The sequence below is a fragment of the Heloderma suspectum genome, chromosome 17 (genome assembly GCF_057233095.1).
Source record: "Heloderma suspectum isolate Gila_16-S chromosome 17, 16-S_ref, whole genome shotgun sequence".
Classification (NCBI taxonomy): domain Eukaryota; kingdom Metazoa; phylum Chordata; class Lepidosauria; order Squamata; family Helodermatidae; genus Heloderma; species Heloderma suspectum.
The window spans coordinates 17,438,133-17,460,550 of NC_139474.1; the positions used below are offsets into that span (position 1 = coordinate 17,438,133).

At 49.8% G+C, this 22,418-nt stretch overlaps 1 protein-coding gene across 3 annotated transcripts in view; it reads left to right on the forward strand.

The window, feature by feature from the left end:
• RORC (RAR related orphan receptor C) overlaps positions 1-22,418 on the forward strand; it is a 94,945-nt gene that overhangs the window by 66,262 nt on the left and 6,265 nt on the right. For 2 of the 3 annotated variants that reach the window (XM_084824162.1, XM_084824161.1), the window contains 5 exons: positions 10,245-10,330; positions 11,656-11,797; positions 13,512-14,027; positions 15,330-15,451; positions 22,008-22,140. In XM_084824162.1, coding sequence (XP_084680288.1) covers positions 10,245-10,330; positions 11,656-11,797; positions 13,512-14,027; positions 15,330-15,451; positions 22,008-22,140 — 999 coding nt within the window. Of the gene's footprint in view, positions 1-10,244; positions 10,331-11,371; positions 11,798-13,511; positions 14,028-15,329; positions 15,452-22,007; positions 22,141-22,418 lie in introns of those variants that run through there. The other variant, XM_084824160.1, reaches the window with a different exon arrangement.

Below are 22,418 nucleotides of genomic sequence, written 5' to 3' on the forward strand. Positions count from 1 at the left end.
CTGTCAGCCTACCCTTCCTCGCAGGGTTGTTGTGAGGATAAAAAAGCAGAGGGGAGAACCCATGTACGGTGCCGCCTTGAACTCCTCCTTGGAGGAAAAGGAAGATATCAATTTCATAAGTAAAATAAATGCCTTGACCTTGTCTTGTCCTCCCAACAACTCTGTAGGGTGGGCTAAGAGACAGTGACGGACTGGCTCAGGAATGTGAAATGGACACTTACTTCTTCCTCTGCAAGCTGAGTGAGGGGGTGGGGGGAAGGTTGATCTGGTTTGGAGAAGATGGAGTGAGGATTCCCAACTCCCATAATGCTACCATTTGGGGTCCTTCAGTGGACTCGCTTGGCCCCACATCAGCTTTCCGCAACCTGGTGTTCTCCAGATGTGTTGGACTTCAGTTCCCATCAGCCTCAGCCAGCCTGGTCAATGGTCAGGACTATCAGGGAGTTGTGGTCCAAGAACACCTGGAAGGCACCTGTTTGGGGAAGACTGCGGGAGGTTCAGGAGAGGCGAGGGGGAAGTCATCTTTCGGAAAGGGTGGAGCCACTCCTCTGGGACCCTCCGCCAGAAAATTGAGAAGTGGATCCAGGAGACCAACTGTGAGCGAGTGGATCATGAAAATGATGGAACTGGCAGAGATGGCACAACCTACTATTATCATTAAAGAAGGGTCAACAACTAAATTTATGTTAGATTGGAAACCTTTTATTGGATTTGTACAAGAAATAGAGAAAAATGATATCTACATACGTGGATTTTGAACCTTGAGATGGTTGATTCTCTGATTGATTGATTGATTGATTGATTCCATTTATACCCGGCCTTTTTTCCTCTTGCAAGGAACCCAAGGTGGCTTACATTCTCCTCCTCCTCTCCGTTTTATCCTCACAACAACAACCCTGTGAGGTGGGTTGGGCTGAGAGTCTGTGACTGGCCCAAAGTCACCCAGTGAGCTTCCATGGCCAAGTGGGGACTAGAACCCGGATCTCCCAGCTCCTAGTCCAACACTCCCGCCACTACGCCACGCTGGCTCTCTTTTTTCTGTTGTTGTTACAATTAGGAGAAAGGAGATAATGTCTGTGAACTCCATGTATGATATACAACTAAGATAAGAACTAGAGAAGAATAATAAGCATTTGTTGTGTAAGGGGAGCCGAAGGTAGATAACTTACAATCTTAAGAGATATTTTAGTGTATGTGTATTGTGTGTTGATGTTGTTGTTGTGTTTTGTTCTTTTAAAAAAAAATTGAAAAAAATGAAGGAGAAGAAAAAGAGAGCAAGAAAAGGGATCGAGGAGGAAGGATCTGTCCATAGCTCCCAGCCGCGCTCGCTGAATCGGACCTTCGAGCGCAGAGGAAGTCTGCTCTGGCGAAGGGGGCTGCTGCGTTCTGGGCCTCGTGGGAAGCGGGATGTTGGGACTAGACGGGGCCTTCGCTCTGAGCGGGCGGGACACTTTTTCCACCACGGGAAGGCCGGGGACCTGGGTTTTCTTTCTCTTCCGCTGCGTCTCTCGGGGGCTGCCGCGTCTCTCCTTTTCATGGCCACCTGCACAGCGATGACACAGCCCCTTTCCCGCCCTCCTTTCTTGTGGCTTGCTTCGCTCGAGAGGCGGCCCTGGCCCGATGGGTTCTCTCCGAGTCCTGGAGAGTGATGAAATGTTTCTAGCGAGACAAGCGGGCAGCAGGGAGGCAATGGCTATTCAGCAGGGTTGGGAGGGGAGTGCTTTCTGCGCACGCCTAGAGGCACTGTTGTTTGCAGGGTTTGCAGCCCATGTCCCAAGCGGCTGAGTTGCATTTTTTTTTTTTTTTTTAAACGAGGGTGCGCAGTTCAGATGGAAGGCCTGGCTGTAACCATTAGTCTCAGGAGCCCTGCTGAAACCATTAGTCTCAGCTGCTGCCAAGCTTGCTAACAAAAGTGGAGCCTTTCAGTTAGGGCTGTTGAACGTCAGGGCTGCAGGCCAAATCTTGACATGCAACACTCACGCCCCAGAGTGGTGTGGGAGCAGGCTATGGCTACTCAGCGGGGTCAGGTGGGAAATGCTTTCTGCGCACGCCTAGAGGGACTGTTGTTTGCCGGGTTTACAGCTCATGTTCCAAGAGGCCGAGTAGCAGCATTTTTTTAAAAAAAACAGCAACAAGTTCGCACAGTTCAGATGGAAGGCCTGGCCAAGGACCCAGGAGTCCTGCTGTAACCATTTGTCTCAGCTGTTGCCAGGCTTGCTAACAAAAGTAGATCAAAAGCAGCGCATTTAAATCGGGGGTGTTGAACGTCGGGCCTGCGGGCCAAGTTCCCCAGAAGCCCGCACCCTCTTACCTTGGCCCCGATCCTTCCTCCAGCTAAACCAGGCTGAGATTTGGGGCCCACTCCTTTGGCTCCGCCCCTTGGAATGTGGCACCCCAAATCTTCTCCAAAGCTGAAATTGAAAGAAGGTCAGCGTCCCCGGTTTAGATGCTCTGCCCAGCCTTTCTCCAGTGTGGCACCCTTGTGTGTGTTAGACTGTGATTCCCATTCTCCCCAGCCATGGCAGCATGGGCTGGGCAGATGGTGGGGGTAGTCCATCACACCTCAGGCCAGGGAAAGGCTGCTGCAATATGTAAACACCATCAATCTGAATGTCTCCAAAACTTCCTCCCTCGGGATGTCACATCTTGCCAATCCTTATTGGTGTTTTCCAGTGGCTGCGAAAAACTTTATCCTGGATGTTTTATTTGCATCTGAGCTTTCTCTGTGGTGGTGTTTGGTTTTTTTACATTTGTCTGTTCCTGATGATAGTTCTTTCCCACCTACCGTTTTTCTTTTCTTTTCTTTTTTGGAGGCAGCAGGGAGAACTGTTTTTTTTTTTAACTTGGCTGTATTTTATTTTGTCATTGTGTTTTTCACTTCTGTACGCTGCCCTGCGTACCTAAAGGCAGAAACGTAGCATAACACTAGAATTATGATCCCTATTACTACTAATAATAACAATTCTGGCAACTTGCCTCTTTGTAACGCTGTCTCTTCCTTTGCTTAAGAGCCAAAGACTATTGTTCAGGGAAAACCATAGATGGAACCAGTTTGCCGTGGAGCACAGTTCTTTCCAAGAGTTCTGCTGCAGTTTCAGCAGCTCCCCTGTGGCGAAGTTGGCTGTGGCCTCTCTTAACAGCTTCATCCATGGTTTCCCCTAAGCAATGCTGCATACTTCCTGTTGAGAAGAGCAGAAGCTGAGCAGTGAAGACCCAAAGCAGAGCTCTTTGCAAGAACTCAGCTCCTCCGCAGGTTCGCTTCATCCACGGTTTCCTCTTAAACTTCGCTGAACAGCAGGGGAGCCGAATCCAGGCAAGGCGCTCTGTTTCAATCTTAGCAGCTCAGCTCTTGCAAAGCTGCCTTTGGGGTTGTGGTCATTGTTTTCTCTGTGGACCTGTTTAAGGAATCCTCAGTCCAGGAGTTAAACATTCCTAGCGCTGGAACAGAACCCCTGGGAAGCGGACACAGACTCAGAGGGTACAAGCCACTATAAAAAGCTTCAGACTTTGAAGCTTTGGGAAGGAAACTCAAGAACTTTGGGGCCCAGATAGTTTTCTCATCCATCCTTCCAGTAGTTAGAAGAGGGATAGAAAGGGAACGAAAAATACTCCGGGTGAATGACTGGCTACGAAGGTGGTGCCGACGAGAGAGATTTGGATTCTGGGACCACGGGCTATACTTCCTGGAAGATGGGCTGTTGGCTAGGGATGGGTTGCACCTCACAAAGGCTGGGAAGAATGTGTTTGGACACAGCATGAAGAACTTCATCAGGAGGGCTTTAAACTGAATCCTACGGGGAAGGGAGATGTAATGTTGGGGGTAACAATGGACGTAGGCGCATGCACTGCAATGGAGAGAACAGCTCTGATAGCGCCCAATAATAGTCTTCAGACACAGGTAGGAAGAAAGCCAGACTATGAAGCACATGGTCTTCGATGTCTATATACTAATGCCCAGAGTATGGGAAACAAACAGAACGAACTTGAACTCTTAATACAGGAGGGAAATTATGACTTGATAGGTATAACTGAGACTTGGTGGGATGACTCTCATGACTGGAATACAGCAGTTGAAGGATATAACTTGTTCAAAAAGAACAGGAGGAACAGAAAGGGAGGCGGGGTTGCACTGTATGTGAAAAATACATATCTCTGCACAGAAATACAGGAGGAGGAGCTTGGTAGCCCCATCGAGAGCATCTGGGTTGAAATAAATGGAGCAAAGAATAAAAGGAACCTGGTGGTCGGAGTCTACTACCGGCCACCCAATCAAGGAGAAGCCAAGGATGAAACTTTTGAAAAGCAAATAGCCAATGTTTTAAGGAAGCATGATGTAGTAGTAATGGGGGACTTCAATTTCCCCGATATTTGTTGGGAGACAAATTCTGCAAAACATGGCCCCTCCAGGAAATTCCTGACTTGTGTGGCGGATAACTTCCTCCTACAGAAAGTAGAGGAAGGAACTAGAGGATCGGCTATCCTTGACTTGATCCTAACCAACAGAGATGACTTAGTGGATAAAGTAGCAGTTACAGGAACTCTGGGGGAAAGCGACCATGTTGTACTTGAGTTCTTGGTTCTAAGGGAAGCAAAAGCCGAGTGTACTCAAACGCGTACCCTGGATTTTAGGAAAGCTGATTTTAATAAACTCAGAACAATGATCAGTAAGGTCCCATGGCAAACAATGCTAGCGAGAAAAGGAGTCCAAGATGGGTGGGAACTTTTAAAAAAGGAAATTCTCAAGGCACAATCACAAACAATTCCAACAAGAAGAAAAGGTGGAAGACAACAGAAGAAGCCAATGTGGCTTCACAAAAAGCTTAGGGATGACCTGAAAACAAAAAAGGACACATATAAGAAGTGGAAAGAAGGCCAAGTAACAAAGGAAGAGTACAGGCAGGTAGCACAGAATTGCAGGGATGGCGTCAGGAAGGCTAAAGCGGAGAACGAGGTGAGGTTAGCGAGGGATGCTAAAAACAACAAAAAGGCTTTCTTCAGCTACGTGCATAGTAAAAGGCAGAGGAAAGAAATGGTTGTTCAGCTATTAAATAAGGATGGCAAAATGATAACAGATGACAAAGAAAAGGCAGAGGTGCTCAATTCCTACTTTGGCTCAGTCTTCTCCCAAAAGAGGGTCTATGACCCCCCTGGCAAAGGCGAAGTACAGGCTGAAGGGGCAGGATTGCAGCTTGAGATCGACAGGCATATGGTCAAGGAACACCTCATTACTTTGAATGAGTTCAAATCTCCAGGGCCAGATGAACTGCATCCTAGAGTAATAAAGGAACTGGCAGAAGAACTCTCAGAACCGCTGTCTATTCTCTTTGAGAAATCATGGAGGACCGGGGAAGTGCCAGATGACTGGAGGAGGGCTAACGTTGTCCCTATCTTCAAAAAGGGTAAAAAGGAGGAACCTGGGAACTACAGACCAGTCAGTCTGACATCAATCCCTGGGAAAATTCTGGAGCAGATCATAAAGCAATCCATCTGGAAGCACCTTGACAACAATGCCGTGATTACTCGAAGCCAACATGGATTTGTCAAAAACAAGTCCTGCCAGACAAATCTGATCTCATTTTTTGATCAAGTCACCTCCCTTGTAGACCGTGGGAATGCTGTAGACATCATATACCTCGACTTCAGCAAAGCTTTCGACAAAGTGCCCCATGATATCCTGATGAGCAAACTTGCTCGAAGTGGGCTAGATGAAACAACGATCATGTGGATCCACAGTTGGCTACAGAATCGGACTCAAAGAGTGCTTATCAATGGGACCTTCTCAAGCTGGGGAGAGGTAACGAGCGGGGTACCGCAGGGCTCAGTCCTGGGCCCAGTGCTCTTCAACATTTTTATTAATGACTTGGAGGAGGAGGTGCAGGGAATGCTGATCAAATTTGCAGATGACACAAAATTGGGAGGGATAGCTAATACTTTGGAAGACAGAAACAAAATTCAAAGTGATCTGGATAGACTGGAGTGCTGGGCAGAAAACAACAGAATGGCATTTAATAGGGACAAATGCCAAGTTCTGCACCTAGGAAAAAGAAACCAAATGCACAGTTACAAGATGGGGGATACGTGGCTCAACCACACTACGAGCGAGAAGGATCTTGGAATTGTCGTCGATCACAAGCTGAATATGAGCCAACAATGTGATGTGGCTGCAAAAAAGGCAAATGCTATTTTGGGCTGCATTAATAGAAGCATCGCTTCCAAATCCCGGGAAGTACTAGTTCCCCTCTACTCAGCACTGGTTAGGCCTCATCTGGAGTACTGTGTCCAGTTCTGGGCACCACACTTTAAGAAGGATGCAGACAAGCTGGAGAGGGTTCAAAGGAGGGCAACAAAGATGATCAGGGGACTGGAAACAAAGCCCTATGAAGAGAGACTGAAAGAACTGGGCATGTTTAGCCTTGAGAAGAGAAGACTGAGGGGAGATATGATAGCACTCTTCAAGTACTTGAAAGGTTGTCCCAGAGAAGAAGGCCAGGATCTCTTCTTGATCATCCCAGAGTGCAGGACACGGAATAATGGGCTCAAGTTACAGGAAGCCAGATTCCGGCTGAACATCAGGAAAAACTTCCTGAGTGTCAGAGCAATACGGCAATGGAACCAATTACCTGGGGAGGTGGTGGGCTCTCCCACACTGGAGGCCTTTAAGACGAGGCTGGACAGCCATTTGTCAGGGATGCTCTGACTTGGATTCCTGCATTGAGCAGGGGGTTGGACTCGATGGCCTTGTAGGCCCCTTCCAACCCTACTATTCTATGATTCTATGATTCTATAATCCTAATGGCAGAGGATCATCTCCCATTAAGGTGGTGTCAGTCAGGAAAGAGCTGGGTTCAGATCCTTGCTCAGCCACAAAGCTCATTGGGTGACCTTGGGCCATTCTCCATCTCTCAGTCTGACCTACCTCAAAGGGTTGTTGTGAGGTAGGGTGGGCTGAGCTGCTTCGGCTCCCCTGCTGTTCAGCGAAGTTTAAGAGGAAACCGTGGATGAAGCAAACCTGCAGAGGAGCTGAGTTCTTGCAAAGAGCTCTGCTTTGGGTCTTCACTGCTCAGCTTCTGCTTCTCTCAACAGGAAGTAAGCAACATTGCTTAGGGGAAACCATGGATGAAGCTGAAAGGTGGAAAATAATACTACTACTATGGGAGCCGTGCTCCTGAAACAAGCTGTCTCTCTTTATTCTTTTCTTTTTTTGCATTGCTTAGGACAACCTGAGCCAAAGCTTCCCCAAGTAAGTTTTCCTAAGAGAATTTCTGAGATTTTCTTTTTCTCGCCCCTGAGGAAACACACAAAAGTACCACAGTACCCCCCCGACACACACACACACACCCATTGACTAAAGGCTGAAAATGCATCTTCTTAAAAAATGCACATTTCAATGTGCACATTAAAAAAAAAATGCACATTTTCCAGCCGCAATCACAAGTTCGGGAAGGTGCGAATATTTTGGGGGGGAAAGTGCAATCCCATTCAGGGCATGTTCGGAGGATATCGATCGATTTAGTTCAGTTGAAATTGATTCGGTTCCATTTGTGAATGGAAACGAAATTGTGTTCTGAGAGCTGGTGATGGAGACCGTGGCGCAAGGGTGCCCCCTGGCGGACTGAAGTCTGTATTGCACCTCGTGCTCTTCCCCAAGAGGGGTCTACACCTCTGGTCGGCAACTGGTATTCCCAAAGGGCCGGAGAAAGGACAGCAGGGAAATGGACTGATAATAAATGAATAAAAGAAACTCAACCCCTGCTGGTAATGTGACTTGTCCACAGCTTTGCTCCCACTGTGTGTGCCCTGTTCTCTGCACCTCTTCTGCCTATTGTTTGGCAATAGTGGCAGCCAGACAGCATCCCGTGGCAAGAGCCAAATTTGGCCCAGAGCCTCCCAATTGAGGAGGGTGAGTCATGGCAACAGCCAACTGCTGATACTCTCCAAAATGGAGTCAGGGTTCGAAATGGAACCTAGGAGACGGGCCTTGCCTGTGCCTCGTCAGCCACAGGGTCTCGGATATCCCCACACACAGGCCAACAAAATAGCCTCTCTCTTTTTTGCCTGTAAGTCTTCTTGCATATAAGTGTGGAGCATGTCTCCGGTTGTAATTGAGAGCAGCTAGGCCCCAGGTATCAAAACGCACCTGGCCTGCATAGGCGTCACGTTCACATCGGTCACGCAAAAATGAATTTCAAAGCACCGTGTATGAAACCCTGATGGTACCCCATCGTGCCCGGGGGGGGGGCGGGGGAGGATGTCCGGTTCAATTTGCATTTGCTTGGAAAGGAACGCACTGAGGAAAAACTGGATATGGTTTTTCATACTCCCACTTCTACAGCTTGCCAAGGGAGTGGGCATACCTCTTTCTGGCACCAGCAGCAGAAGGCCTGATTGTGGCCACCAATTTTTCCCAGAATGCCCCAGACATTGCCTCGCTTTGGGGGATGTGGTGCGAAGAGAGGAAGTGGTGGCTGTTGATTTCATTTCTCCTAAATTTTCCATAACAACCCAGTTGTCAGTATGTTCTGTGTTTTCAAAAATGACAGCCACCGAGACTTCCCAAAATCAATCCTTCTGCCTCCGCAGGTGGCAGCAAAAAAAAAAAACAACAACCCAAAAAGCTGGTTAAAAAGAAATGCAAGTAACAAATGTAAGTTACAAATAATGAAGGGATGTGATTTTAATGAATGCACCACAAAACAAGAGGAGGTTTAAGTAACAAAGCTGAACGCGGTAACGAAGGAAACCATCGTTCCTTATTTATTTATTTATTATTAAATTTATTAATCGCCCATCTGGCTGGTCACCCAGCCACTCTGGGCGATGTACAACATACAATAAAAACAGTTTAAAACAATAAAATTCTACAGTAAAAACATTTTCTAAAATACCCTAACCCACCCCAAATGCCTGCCTGAACAACAACGTTTTTAATGCACGACGGAAGCTCATTAAAGAGGGGGCATGACGGAGTTCCCTAGGGAGGGAGTTCCACAGAGTGGGGGCCACCACAGAAAAGGCCCTCTCCCTCTTCCCCACCAGTCTAGCTGTCCTGGCTGATGGGACAGAGAGAAGGCCATCCGAGGCTGATCTTGTTAAGCGGCCTGTCTGGTGCTGCTGGAGGCGCTCCTCAAGATAGGCTGGGCCGGAACCATATAGGGTTTTAAAGGTCAAAACCAACACCTTGAATTTGGCCCGGAAAACAACTGGTAACCAGTGCAACTCCTTCAGCACTGGAGTGATGTGATCTCACCGGCGGCTGCCTTTAATCAGGCGAGCCGCCGCGTTCTGTACCAGCTGCAGCTTCCGAACCGTCTTCAAGGGTAACCCCACGTAGAGCGCATTACAGTAGTCTAAATGAGAGGAGACCAGGGCATGTACTACCAATGGGAGCAGATGGTCGGGAAGGAAGGGGCGCAGCCGCCATATCAGATGGAGTTGATACAGCGCTGTCTGGCTCACAGCTGACACCTGAGCCTCCATGGACAGCTGGGAGTCCAAAATGACCCCCAGGCTGCAGACCTGGTCTTTCAAGGGTAGCCGTACCCCATTCAACACCAGGTCAACATCCCCCAGCCTCCTCTTGTCTCCCCCCAAAAGTACCTCGGTCTTGTCAGGGTTCAGCTTCAGCCTATTCCTCCCCATCCAGCCACTCACCGTCTCCAGACATTTGGACAGGGATTCTACGGCCAACCTTGGTGAAGATTTAAACGAGAGGTAGAGCTGCGTGTCATCCGCATATTGATGACACCGCACCCCAAACCTCCTGATGACAGCCCCCAGCGGCTTCACATAGATGTTAAATAGCATCGGGGAGAGGATGGAACCCTGTGGCACCCCACAAGTGAGCGGCCATGGGTCCGAAGCCTCCTCTCCCAGTGCTACCCTCTGGTACCTGCCGGAGAGGAAGGACCGGAACCACTGCAATACGGTGTCTCCAATGCCCAACCCCTCCAGGCGGTCCAGGAGGATACCGTGGTCAACGGTATCGAAAGCCGCTGAGAGGTCGAGGAGAACAAGGAAGGAGCATTCACCCCTATCCAGAGCCCTCCTCATATCATCTACCAAGGCGACCAAGGCCGTTTCTGTCCCATGCCCAGGCCTGAAGCCCGACTGAAATGGGTCTAGATAATCAGTTTCTTCCAAGTTCCTGCACACCCCGAATGAAGACAAGGCATTTGAAAATGAGGGTGCTTGTTTTTTGTGTTTTTTTACCTGATCCTGTCTCCTCTTTTTCTCCCTCACCATAGCCCAGATCGAGGTGATCCCTTGCAAAATCTGTGGAGACAAGTCCTCGGGGATCCACTACGGAGTCATCACTTGTGAAGGGTGCAAGGTGAGTAAAGGTCGACTCCTCAAATTGCTTCCCTCTCGCCACCAGTTCCCCTCTAAGGGTGAGCGTACGCCCGTACCTGCACGTTGCCGCCGCAGACTCATCCATCATTCCTTCTCCCCTCCTGAAGACCAGAGGGCGGAATGTCTTTCCACTCAAGGGCTGAATGCCATTTCAGAGAAATCTCGGGGGGCGCATTCCAGGGGTCCACGGGGCTGCAGGCAAAAAGCGTGAGGCCAAACTACCGAAAAGACCTGCATATTTTAGCTTACCACTCTTACTTCCAGTAGCTAAGGCTTCGGAGTGTCATTTCAGTCTTTCGGAATGGGGAAAAGCAGGACAAAAGCTGAGAAACCCCCAAACAATTTGCGTTCAGGGGAAAGGGGGTGGGGTTGTGGCCTCCGGGGAGGCCTGAAAGGCTGGATTTGGCCTGCCCTGAGGCTCCACCTCCATACCATCCTGGAGGTTGTGAAGGGAGGCAGTGTCGCGTTCCTTCGTCCTCTCCCTTCACGATCAACACGCTCCAGGAAACAAAGCTTCAGGCCAACGTTACTTTATTAGTCAAAGACTTGCTTCTTTACAAATGCAGATTCTACGAAACTCTCAGACTGCATAGAACCAGCTAATCCGCATGTCTGTGAATAGCAATAGTGGAAGTTAGAGAAGTTGCCAGCAGTCTGGGCACGAACTTCTCAGCCAGACTTGCTTCGCAGGGATGCCCTTCCCTTAGGGTGGCTCCCTCCTACGTTGGCTTCCACAAGTAACCAACCGGGTGGAGCGGCTGAGCCCTGCCCCTGACTGTTCCCGCTTCGCTCTGCGACGGACCCTCGAGTCACGCCCCTCACCCTCCTCCTCCTCCGAAACTTGAGTTCTCTTGGGGGAGGAATGCGGGGACCATTCAGGCTGTGTGCCAAGGTCTTGGGAAGAACGTCTCGGCCTATCTGGGCTCACCGGGGAAGGTGCCTCCCTCTGTTCTGGCTGTTCCCGCTCTGATTCCGAATCTGAGCTGCTAGGCATCTCCACACGCTCAGATTCATTCCTGACAGGTATACAGTTCTTCCAACTTGGACTAAAGAGCGCCGTTGTCACTTGGAACCCCACCAGGCCCAATGCAGCCTGCCTGCCATGTGCCCCACACCCTAACAGGGGCATGGCTTGGCATCCCCAGGCCATTCAACGTGCCCCCCAACCGCTATGGGCTACTGTGCAAGACAGTTGGGCACCCTTTGGTCTGGTATTTGGCAGATGGTTTTAGGCCTGGACGAAAGAGAAGTTTCCTGCGTGTCTGTGTCTCTCCTTGCTTTGATCTTCCTGATCTCCCGCTCCAGGGGTTCTTTCGCCGCAGCCAGCAAGGGAACGTGACATACTCCTGCACCCGCCAGCAGAACTGCCAGATTGACCGCACCAGCCGCAACCGATGCCAGCACTGCCGCCTGCAGAAATGCCTCAGCCTCGGCATGTCCCGGGACGGTAAGGCCCGCACGGGGCAGCTGTGTGCTTTGTTGCTAGCGTTGTAGGAGCGGGACACGCTCACATGTTCATTGTCTAGCCGGACAATGGATCACACTAGACACGGGTAAGATTCTGGATCTGGAAGCGCTTTAATGCACGGCCAGCAAGGCGCTCTGTCAGCAAAGGGGCAGAGAGCCCCGTGCATTCCATGGGACGGGCTTTTATACAGCAAAATACGTCACATATAGGGAAGAGCTCTAGCCGTGCTCTAGTAGCCGCGTTACTTGGAGGCAGTCACACAGTCTGTTATCTGGAAAGGGGCTGAATGTTCTTCCCCCGAACAGGGGTAGACGCTTGCGAGCTACTGACACTCAGTTACTGCACGAAGTACAATGTTATCAGCCCGCAGCCTGGGGAGGAACCCCTCCTCCCTTACAATTCCCAGAGAAACTGCTGACAGGCTGTACTTTGCTTCTTACAGACTACGGTGCCAACAACATGAAATAACTCTGGTTAACACTTTAAGCTGAAGCATCTGTTGAACGCCTTAAACAGGTGCCAACGGCACTCTTATAACTGCGTTGCCATTCCGGGGTACACGCGACACGTTAGGGGTGAGGTTAAAGGATTCTTTCCACACTAGGCAACAAAGGATTTCTCCATTTTCTGAAGAAGCCCTTGTTTTCAAGCCCTCGTTTTCTCAGCCTTAATTCCTCTGCCAGCCCACCCAGAAAAAATTTAGGACTGGCCCAAAATGATTTTCCAGGTGGGGGAATAAGCTCACCATGGGAGGGGTCGCAAACCTTATGGGACCCCTGGGCACATTGGGGCATTTGAGACCATGCTGTGGGCACCACCGTCAAATGCCTAAAATCAGTGGATCTCCGCTTTGGCATCTACCTGTCATGTCTGTGGTTCTCAGACTGCATCTTATTCAGCAAAAACTTTTGTTTCGTGTCTACTGGACACTGCAATGTCTCTTTACTAAGGGATTGTTTAATTTGGCTAATTGCTGGTGGTGCAACACAGCAAATGCTTCTTTTAAATGTATGTTCTGGCAACATCCAGTAGTTGCTTCTTTGGGGGAGGAGGTTATTATACAGATAAATTTTGTACTGGAACAGTCTTTAATATTCACTGAAGTACACGCTCTTTAAAATTATTTTCCTGCTTCATGGAAATTAACAAATGGTCAGCGGAAATGGATTCTCTGCACCCTTTTGACAGCTAAAAGACTGATATTGCAACATTGGAAGGATAAACCCTCACCTCCCATGATGCAATGGACCGAGGACCTTACGATGCTTTCAGTATTTGAACAGGCGTCACATAGACGCCACCTCCAAATGGATACTTATTTGAATATTTGGTCCGGGTTTGTTGAAACCCATGTATAACCTAGAGGGCTGTATGCATTTCATATAAACCCATGTATACATATTTTTTAAAAAATGGAAAACAATACTAACAAAAAATTAGAAGTTCTTTAAAAAATCCGGCTGCCCATGTTGGGAACCCATTTGCGGGCACCATCACAGGTGCCCACGGGGGCGTTGAGGACCCCTGCACTAGGTGAAGAACCTGTGAATGGAGCAAAAGTCCCTCCTCGTACCTCCCAAGGGGGTGACTAGCATTGTTTGCTTGGCCCCGTGTACTCAGCGCAGGCCTTGAGTCTTTTTTTTTTTTGCCCCATCTCCGGAGAATCGTTGGTTGAATGTATTTCTCTTTGCAGCGGTCAAATTTGGCCGAATGTCCAAGAAGCAGCGGGACAGTCTCCACGCCGAAGTTCAGAAGCAACTGCAGCAGCAACAGCAGGGTGGTGAGGCCTCAGCCTATTCCCTGGGGGTAGCCAATGGGCAGTTGAAGTTGGCACCCCCGCCGGACCTCCTGGAGGCCTCGGCCTGTTCCACCGCCCTCCTGAACAGGCAGGCCCGCCTCAGCCAGTCCCCGGATGAGACCGCCGCCTTGGCATACTCCAACGGATTTGCCAAGTCCCAGAGCCTTCTGGGAGAGGATCTCCGGGCCCCCTTCACCAAGGGCTACAGCCCTGAGCGCATCAAGATGGAGGGCAGGAGCAGCATCTATTATTCCCTGGAGACACAGGTGTCACCAGAACTCTTGCACCTGGATGTCAACGGGGCGAAGCGGCCATCGGGAGGCCAGGTCAGCAGTGAGAGCCTCGACTTCTACACCACCCCTAGCTTCACCAGCCTCTTGGAGTCACCAAACTCTTCTCTGACGGAGATCGGTGAGTGACACCTGTGAGGCAGGGACTGACTTCTTCCCTAGGCTGACTCCACCGAGGACAATGAATGTGTTAAGTCCCCTGACTGCCCCCACTGAATGAGGTGAGGCAGGTGGCTATTAAAGAGAGGACCTTCTCACTGGTGGCACCCTGGTTGTGGAAAAGCCCCACCCCTCAGCCTAGAGGCTCACCCGGCCACCTATGTTATGGTCTCTGGGGGATGGGGGAAGACCTTTTTCTTCCACCACACTTTTTAGTGCTTTGGGTTTTTTTAAGGCCTGTGTTTGTGCCTTTTAGATCGTAGCGCTGCTCTTGGTTTTATTCTGTAGCTGTTTCATTTTTATTTTATTTAGTTTTGTATGCAAAGTTTTATGTTTTCATCAGTTGTGGTTGTACCTCTGTTCTGTGAACCTCCCAGAGAGCTTCAGCTGTTGGGTGGTATAGAATTGTAATAAATAAGTATGTCTCCACACTTCCCAAAGCTGTAGGAGGTAGTGTTGAATCAACCCCCTGCCCACCTTCCCTCCTAATATGGCTGCAGCAAAAATATGGCTGTTGCAGGCAGCAAAATGGGGGAAATTGCTATTATTTGGGGACCATATCAGAATGGCAAACTTACTGCCGGTAACACAGTTGTCTCCATTGGCAGCGACCATTTTTTCCCAATCCATTTTCTCCCAGTCTGTTGGCAGCGACCATTTTTTCCCAATCCATTTTTTCCCAGACTGTTGGCAGCGACCATTTTTTCCCAATCCACTTTTTCCCAGACCGTTGGCAGCGACCATTTTTTCCCAATCCATTTTTTCCCAGACCGTTGGCAGTGACCATTTTTCCCCAGACCGTTGGCAGTGACCATTTTTTTCCTCTGTGTGACACTGCATCATCATGTTGCGCCATTTTTAGGGGCATCTGGGGAAATGTTCCCTCCGCTCTGGCAGCTGCCATGTTCAGCTGCCAGTAGAGAGGGTCCTTCTGCACAGCGCTAGTGGGGAAAGGGCTACAGAGGATGCGCTTTGCATGCCAAAGGTCCCTGGATCTGAGCTGGTGCAAGGCCGCTTCCCAATCTTAAAATAACGAATAATAAAATAACGAATAATAAAAATAATAAAAGAATGGTGAATTCTGCGCTTGACAGTTCTGCATTCTGTGCTTTCTGTTGCGCAATCATGAAAGTGCAAGGAATGCAGAGGGATGGCAATTGGGATGTCTGCTTCTGGTGCTGCTTGCTGTGTCTCCTCCTCTTCTGGTGCGAGCAGGAAGCCAGGCCCTCGCACTCATGACCCGTTTGCTCGTTGCCTTCCGTAGAACACCTCACCCAGAATGTCCTCAAGTCCTATCGGGAGACCTGTCAGCTGCGTTTGGAGGACCTCCAGCTCCTAAGATGGCAAACATTCACCAGGGAGGAAGTTGGGAGCTACCAGAAAAAGGTGAGGTGAGGGGTCCCTTGATATCTGTAGAGGGGGTTCTGCATATGCTGTGGTGGTCCGCCTACTCACACACAAAAGGACCCATTGAAAACCCTACAGAGGCCCCGGTCCTGGATGCTTTACATCTTCGGGGGCAAGAGGGATGGTTTACCAGAGACAAGACCTTGTCAGTGCTGGCACCCTCATTGTAGAATCTGCTGCCCAGCACGGTCCAGTCAGCACCACTGCTGCTAGGGTTTCGCTGCCCGGTTTAAACGTTTCCTTTTTCTCCCAGGAATCTAGTAGTATTGAGAGTCATTCACACTGTTGTATTTACACGCCGACGCTCACTCAGCAGTTACGTTCTGTTGTGGCCCAGAGCTATAATTGGGGAGAATGACTCATGGCAGCAGCCATCTGCTTAGGCTTTCAAAGATGGAGTTGGGTTCAAAATGGGTCCTAAGAAGAGCCCTGCTGGATCAGACCGAGGGTCCATCTAGTCCAGGATTCTGTTCACGCAGTGGCCAACCACCTGCCCTCGGGAAGCCCACAAGCAGGACAGGAGTGCAGCAGCACCCTCCTACCCATGTTCCCCAGCCATGTACCTAGGCCTACTGCCTCTGATACTGGAGGTAGCACAGAGGCCTCAGGACTAGTAGCCATCGGTAGCCTTCTCCTCCAGGAATGTGTCCAACCCCCTTTTAAAGCCATCCAAAGTGGTGGCCACCACTACATCCTGTGGCAGTGAATTCCGTAGTTTTACTCTGCGCTGTGTGAAGACGTCCTTCCTTTTATCCATCCTGAATCTCCCACCAGTCAGCTTCATGGGAGGACCCCGCTGGGTTCTAGCACTATGAGAGAGGGAGAAAAAATTATCCCTATGCACTTTATCCACACCTGTGAGCCAGTGTGCAGTGGCGAGAGTGTTGGACTGCAAGCTGGGAGATCCAGATTCTAGTCCCCACTCGGCCACGGAAGCTCACTGGGTGACTTTGGGCCAGTCACAGATTCCCAGCCCAGCCTACCTCACAGGGTTGTTGTTGTTGTGAGGATAAAGTGGAGAGAAGGAGGATAACGTAAGCCACCTTGGGTTCCTTGCAAGAGGGAAAAAAGGCGGGATAGGAATGCAATCAATCAATCAATCTTTACTTTATCTTTAAACCGCAGCTCACGCCCCCCTCTCCCCAAAAGCCAACCTAAACAGAAAAGCTGTGTCTCTTTCACTTCATATATATATATATATATATATATATATATATATATACACACACACACACACACACACACACACACACTCCCCAGTTTGGGTATGTTTCCAAAGCAGGAGGAGTTCTGTAGCTAATCAGACTATTAGCACGAGGTTGGCATTTTTTCCCCGCCAACGTTCCGCCGACGTAGGTTTAATTTATGGCACACGTAAACATATCTATTTTCTTTTTTTAAAAAAAATGAAATTGAATTGGACGGTGGTGCAGGGAGGAGGGGAAGAGGAGAGAGGGGAAATTCAGTTTCACTCGTCAGAACCCATTTAGTAATGACAAATCCCTCGGTGTGCGTGTGGACTCCTCTAAGTGGTGACTCAGTCTGGCAGACGCAGGGTCCAAGCCGTTTCGAACCATCAGCCACGGGAACATCAGGATGAATTGTTCTGAGGGAAGATGTTCCCAACCTCGTTGGGGGCAGGGGGGGTACCCTGTAGATCTCTGTTACGAGAAAAAGCCTTTGTGGTGTCGTGGTTAGAGCGCTGGGCTGGGACTTGGGAGACCCGGGTTCTAGTCTCCACCCGGCCATGGAGCACGCTGGGTAGAGTTTGGGCCAATCCCCGACGCTTGGCCTGACCTACCTCACAGGGTTGTTCTGAGGATGAAACGGAGAGCGGGGGGATCTTGTACGCTTCCTTGGGCGGGTGGGGAAAGTGGATATGAATGTAAATTAAAAAAAAAAGATTCCTTCCAGATCAGGGCGTCAGAGGTGAGATTTATCATAGAATAGTAGGGTTGGAAGGGGCCTACAAGGCCATCGAGTCCAACCCCCATTTAGGGGTGGGAAGATAGCCCATGTGGCTGTCGTCCCCGCCAACACCATAAGAAGAGCTGTGCTGGATTGGACCAAGGCCTGTATAGTCTAGCATCCTATTTCCACACACTGGCCAGCCAGATCCCGCCAGTGAGTACCCCCCCCACAACCCTCCTCCTATATCCCCACACCGTAGTACACGGAGATAGACTTCCCCTAGACATGGGGGCTCCGTTTCTCACCATCATAGCTAATAAGAACAGATATGTCATGTTCCCCAGCCTTGACCCGTCCTCTGGCTCTGAAGAGGACTCAGAGGCAGCCCCCTCCATTAATCCAACCCCCGCTAGGCCAGGGCCTTTCAGACCGGAGGATGTGCCTCTACCTGATGCCACAGATGCAGAGGACGCTCCCCCATCGCGGCCTTCACCACCTCCACCCCATAGGAGTCAGCGGCTACAAATCAGCCCTTTAAGAAACAAACCGCATCTCTGAGGGGGTGTTGCTAACAGCAGGTCTGGAGCTGCTGGCCTTTATCAGGCTTCAGAAAGCCTTTGGCTGTCGCTGAATCAACAGCTTGCTTTGTCTCCATCTCGGCTAACTTGGAGCTGGCCAAGGTCCTGGAACACCCTGCCTAGTCTAACATGCCTAGGTATTCAGCACCCCGAAACTGGGCTTGCCTTGACTGGACTTGATCGGACCTGACCTGCCAAGTCCTTGCCTTGCACGTGCCTTGCTGGTTTTAGCACCTCTGGGTGCCTCGAACCAAATCAGACAAGACAAGAGAAACAGCCATGCTGGATGAAACCAAAGGCCCATTGAGCCCAGTATCCTGTTCCCAACAGTGGCCGGTGCTCTCACGCAACTGCTCATTTGGAGGCATTTTCCCCACGAACCTTGAGGCAGCATAGAGTCACTGTGACCAGCAGCCATGGATGAGCCCTGTCCTCCGTGAATTTGCCTGGCAGAGCACATCTTTGGCATGCAGACTATTCCAAGGTTGACTGTACGTACCAGGTATGGGGAAAGACTTTTCTGTACCTTTGGGGGTGTCAGGGTTGGATCGGAGCCCATGGAGCCCCAAAGCAGTTCTGATTCTGAGGAAGAGATAGAAATTGTGGGAGAGGAATCCGCATGCTGTTCAGAGGCGCCTCCGGAGGGAGAGCCCCTCCCTGCTCACATTCCTGAGAGTGGCAGCGACCCTGGCAGGCAGGGGGAGGGACAACTGGAGCTTGGGGACGCGAGGCGCCGGCGCAGGGACAAGCGGGAGAAGGAGGGCACCGAGAGGAGGCGCTCAGCCCGCCTGGCGCAACATCAACTGCTGCGCCCCGATGCCCCACGGGAAAGGGGTGGTCTCTCTCCTCCTAGCCCTTAAGTTCAGAGGCTTCCCGCCCTTTCCCTCCAAACGGAGACCAACTGATTCCCTAAGGCTAGAACCCCTGGTAGGCAGCTCCCTTAAGTTTCCCTCATTAGGCTCCGGCAATTAGCATCTGTAAGCGTAATTCAGTTGAATGGAAATCAAGCCTTGGAAAGGAGCCCTATCATCTGTGTGTTGATTCTGGCTACTTGGGGATTTCAGAAGGCAGCAAGGGTGCTCCTGACAGGGCGGGGAGGGTGACTGTAGAGTAGGCAGCCAGAGTAGGCAATACTGAGCAAGCTGGGCCAAGGGTTCAACTCTGTCGAATGGAGGTTGAAGGTCAGGATGTGTCAGGATTGGGCCCGGGCTCCCTGTCGTGTCTGAAGCTTCAGAGGTGGGGCTAGGAGAAGAACAGTTGGGACAGAGGGTGGGGGAGGAAATTCCCCAAGACTTCCCAAGAGTCAGGGGAGGAGAATCTTCCCAAGGGCTTAACAGTCAGAGGGGTCAGCTACAGATACCGTCTTCCTCTCCCCGCTCCAACCTATGGGAAGAGTCTGCCGTTGATTCAAGAGGGCAGACCTTATGAGAGTAGTCAGATGTTCAGCCAGGTTGGCCACTCACCAGAGACAAGGGAGGGAGGACCCACCCCGGGCAAGGGGCTTAGGACGCTGCACGGGTTCTGTGCCTACGGTTAGTTAAGCGGCAACGTTCCTTCCCTACTAAAGTCTTCCCTGTTAGAACGCTCCCATATTAGCTCATTAGGCCCTGGGGCAGTCTTTGGGCTTCTATTTTTAAAATTTATTTTATTTATTTATTTCATTTCTATACCGCCCAATAGCCGAAGCTCTCTGGGCGGTTCACAAAAATTAAAACCAAACAGCACACCATAAAACAATTTAAAATATATAGAGCATTAAAACCACCATGTAACAATACAACCACAATAAAACCTAGCAGCAGTGCAGGAGTTTAAAATACAGATTTAAAACAGCAAAGCTGAAAGTCCAGAAAGCTAAAATGCTAAAATGCCTGGGAAAATAAAAAGGTCTTCAGCTGGCGCCGAAAGCAATACCATGTAGGTGCCAGGCGAACCTCACTAGGGAGCTCATTCCACAGCCGGGTGCCACAGCAGAAAAGGCCCTGCTCCTAGTAGCCACCCGCCTCACTTCCTTTGGCAGGGGCTCACGGAGGAGGGCCGCTCAGGATGATCTTAAGGTCTGGGCAGGCACATATGGGAGGAGGCGATCCTTCAGATAACCTGGCCCCAAGCCATTAAGGGCTTTGATTGTTAATACCAGCACTTTGAATCAGGCCTGGAAATGGACTGGCAGCCAGTGCAGCTGGAAAAGTACTTGTGTAATATGAGCTGGCGTAATATGAGCTTCTCCTGAGTCTAATGACTGAACAGCTCGCCGTTCGCATAATAAAGAAGTATTGACTGGAAAGTCACGTCTTTGCTTGTTGATTGAACGATGGGAGGGCTCGCAGTTCTGGCAGGACAGGTGAACGGCCAATGTTCCAGATGGCCAGGACTCCCCGAATGTCGTGTTGTGCCTGATCCCTGTTCACGTTTGCAGCCACTGCTTGTTCTGCACGAAGGGGGGAAGTTGCGCGATCAAAGAGTGCTAAAATGTGGAGTTTGCGCAAATTTCCCCAAATTTGCGCACATTTCCCCAAATTTGCGCACATTTCCCCAAATGTGCACACATTTCCCCAGATTCGCGCAAGCTTCCTAACCCGTGCAACTTTCCTCCATAGACTAAACTGGGGCTGATTCTGTCAACAGGAGAAACGTATGCAGATGAGGAAATTTGTGCAAATCGAACTGGGAAAGTTGCACAAATCCAACACGAGCACGCATCCGGCAATTTATGAACATTCTGAATGGGTGCGAACTCGCGTACGGGGCGTCAGACATGTTTTGCAAGGTTCCAAGTTCACCCCTGGGCAACTCCAACCAAAGCATCTCTGACCAAAAGTGCTGTGCTTTCAGTGACCCCTGCCCTGGATACCTCCTGGTTAGATTACTGCAATGTGTTGTATATGGGGCTGCCCTTGAAGACCCTCCAGAAACCTCAGTTGGCAGCTAGGATACTGACTGGAACTGGCTGTACAACCATATTATGCCAATATTGTACCATCTTCACTACCTCCCGGTTCATTCCTGGGCCCAAGCCAAGGTGCTGTTGCTAACCTAGAAAACCCTTCACAGGTTGGGCCACAGTGTCTGAAGGATCACCCCATGTCTTCCTGGCCATATCTTGAGATCATCATCTGAGGCCCTGGTCCAAGAACCCACACACACTGAGATTCAGCGGGTGGCTACTTGCAAGTGGGCTTTTTCAGTGGTGGCCCCCAAATAGTGAAATGCCCTCCTAGAGAGGTCTGCCTGGCACCTAATTTGTTGAGCTTTTGGCATCAAGCAAAACCTGTTTTAGTCTCCCAGGACTTAAAAAAATGTAACTGCTTCTTGTTTTATTTTTAATAATAAGTTTAACGCTACATTTTAAAATAATCCGTTTCCATGTTTTAGGTGCTTTGATCTTTACCTCTCTTTTTTAAAAAAAAATTAAGTGTTTTATGCTATTGTTGCTGCTTTTATGTTCTTTTAGTGTGTTTTTCCATTAGTTTTATTGTTGCCCTGAGAGCTTCGGCTGTGGGGCAACTCATAAATTGAATGAATTAATTAATAACATTTTGGGTACCAGACCTGCCTAAATCCTGCCTCTTCCAGGGACTGTGAAACACTGATGAGGAGAGGCCATAGCTCAGTGATGGAGTCCCTGCTTTGCATGCAGGAGGTCGCAGGTTCATTCCCCAGCATTTCCAGGTAGGGCTGGAAAAACTCTGGCCCAAAACCCTGGAAAGCCGCTGCTGCCAGTCAGTGTCGACAATTCTGGGCTGGATGGACCCAGGGTCTGACTCAGCATAAGGCAGCTTCCTAGGTTCCTGTTTAAATCAACCCTGCATTCAGAAGCATAAGGACTAGAATCTTTATTTTTAGGGAAAGCACCATTGCTGCCAGCCAGTGTCGACGATTCTGGGCTGGATGGACCAAGGGTCTGGCTCAGTATAAAGCAGCTTCCTAGGTTCCTATGACCCATACGGGGCAAGATGAACCAATGTTCTGATTGAGCATAAAACAGCTACTTCTATTAACTATCCTTCCCTCTTTCTCCATCTCTTTCTCTCTCTGTCAACCAGTCCGTGGAAGAGATGTGGGAACGTTGTGCCTGCCGCATCACCGAAGCCATCCAGTACGTGGTGGAGTTTGCCAAGCGGATGGGCAGCTTCATGGACCTGTGCCAAAACGATCAGATCGTCCTTCTCAAAGCTGGTAAAAGCAGCATTTGTTTCCAGAATATGTCTGTTGGCTTTCTGTGGTGGTGTCGTGGAATCAGGGCAACAGGCTTTTGCATTTTCAAGGGTGCTGACATCATCTGCCAACCCGCTCAGACGTCTTTGTTCCCTCTGGGCTTGGCTGCAGTCCTCACAGTTGCTGGGAGAGAGGGATGAATTTTCTCAGCAACGATATAGAGTTGCAACCTTTTCCTGGCATAACACCGAGCAATTTTTTGTGTCGCTTGGTCACTAGTGGGCAATTGAGACCTGTTA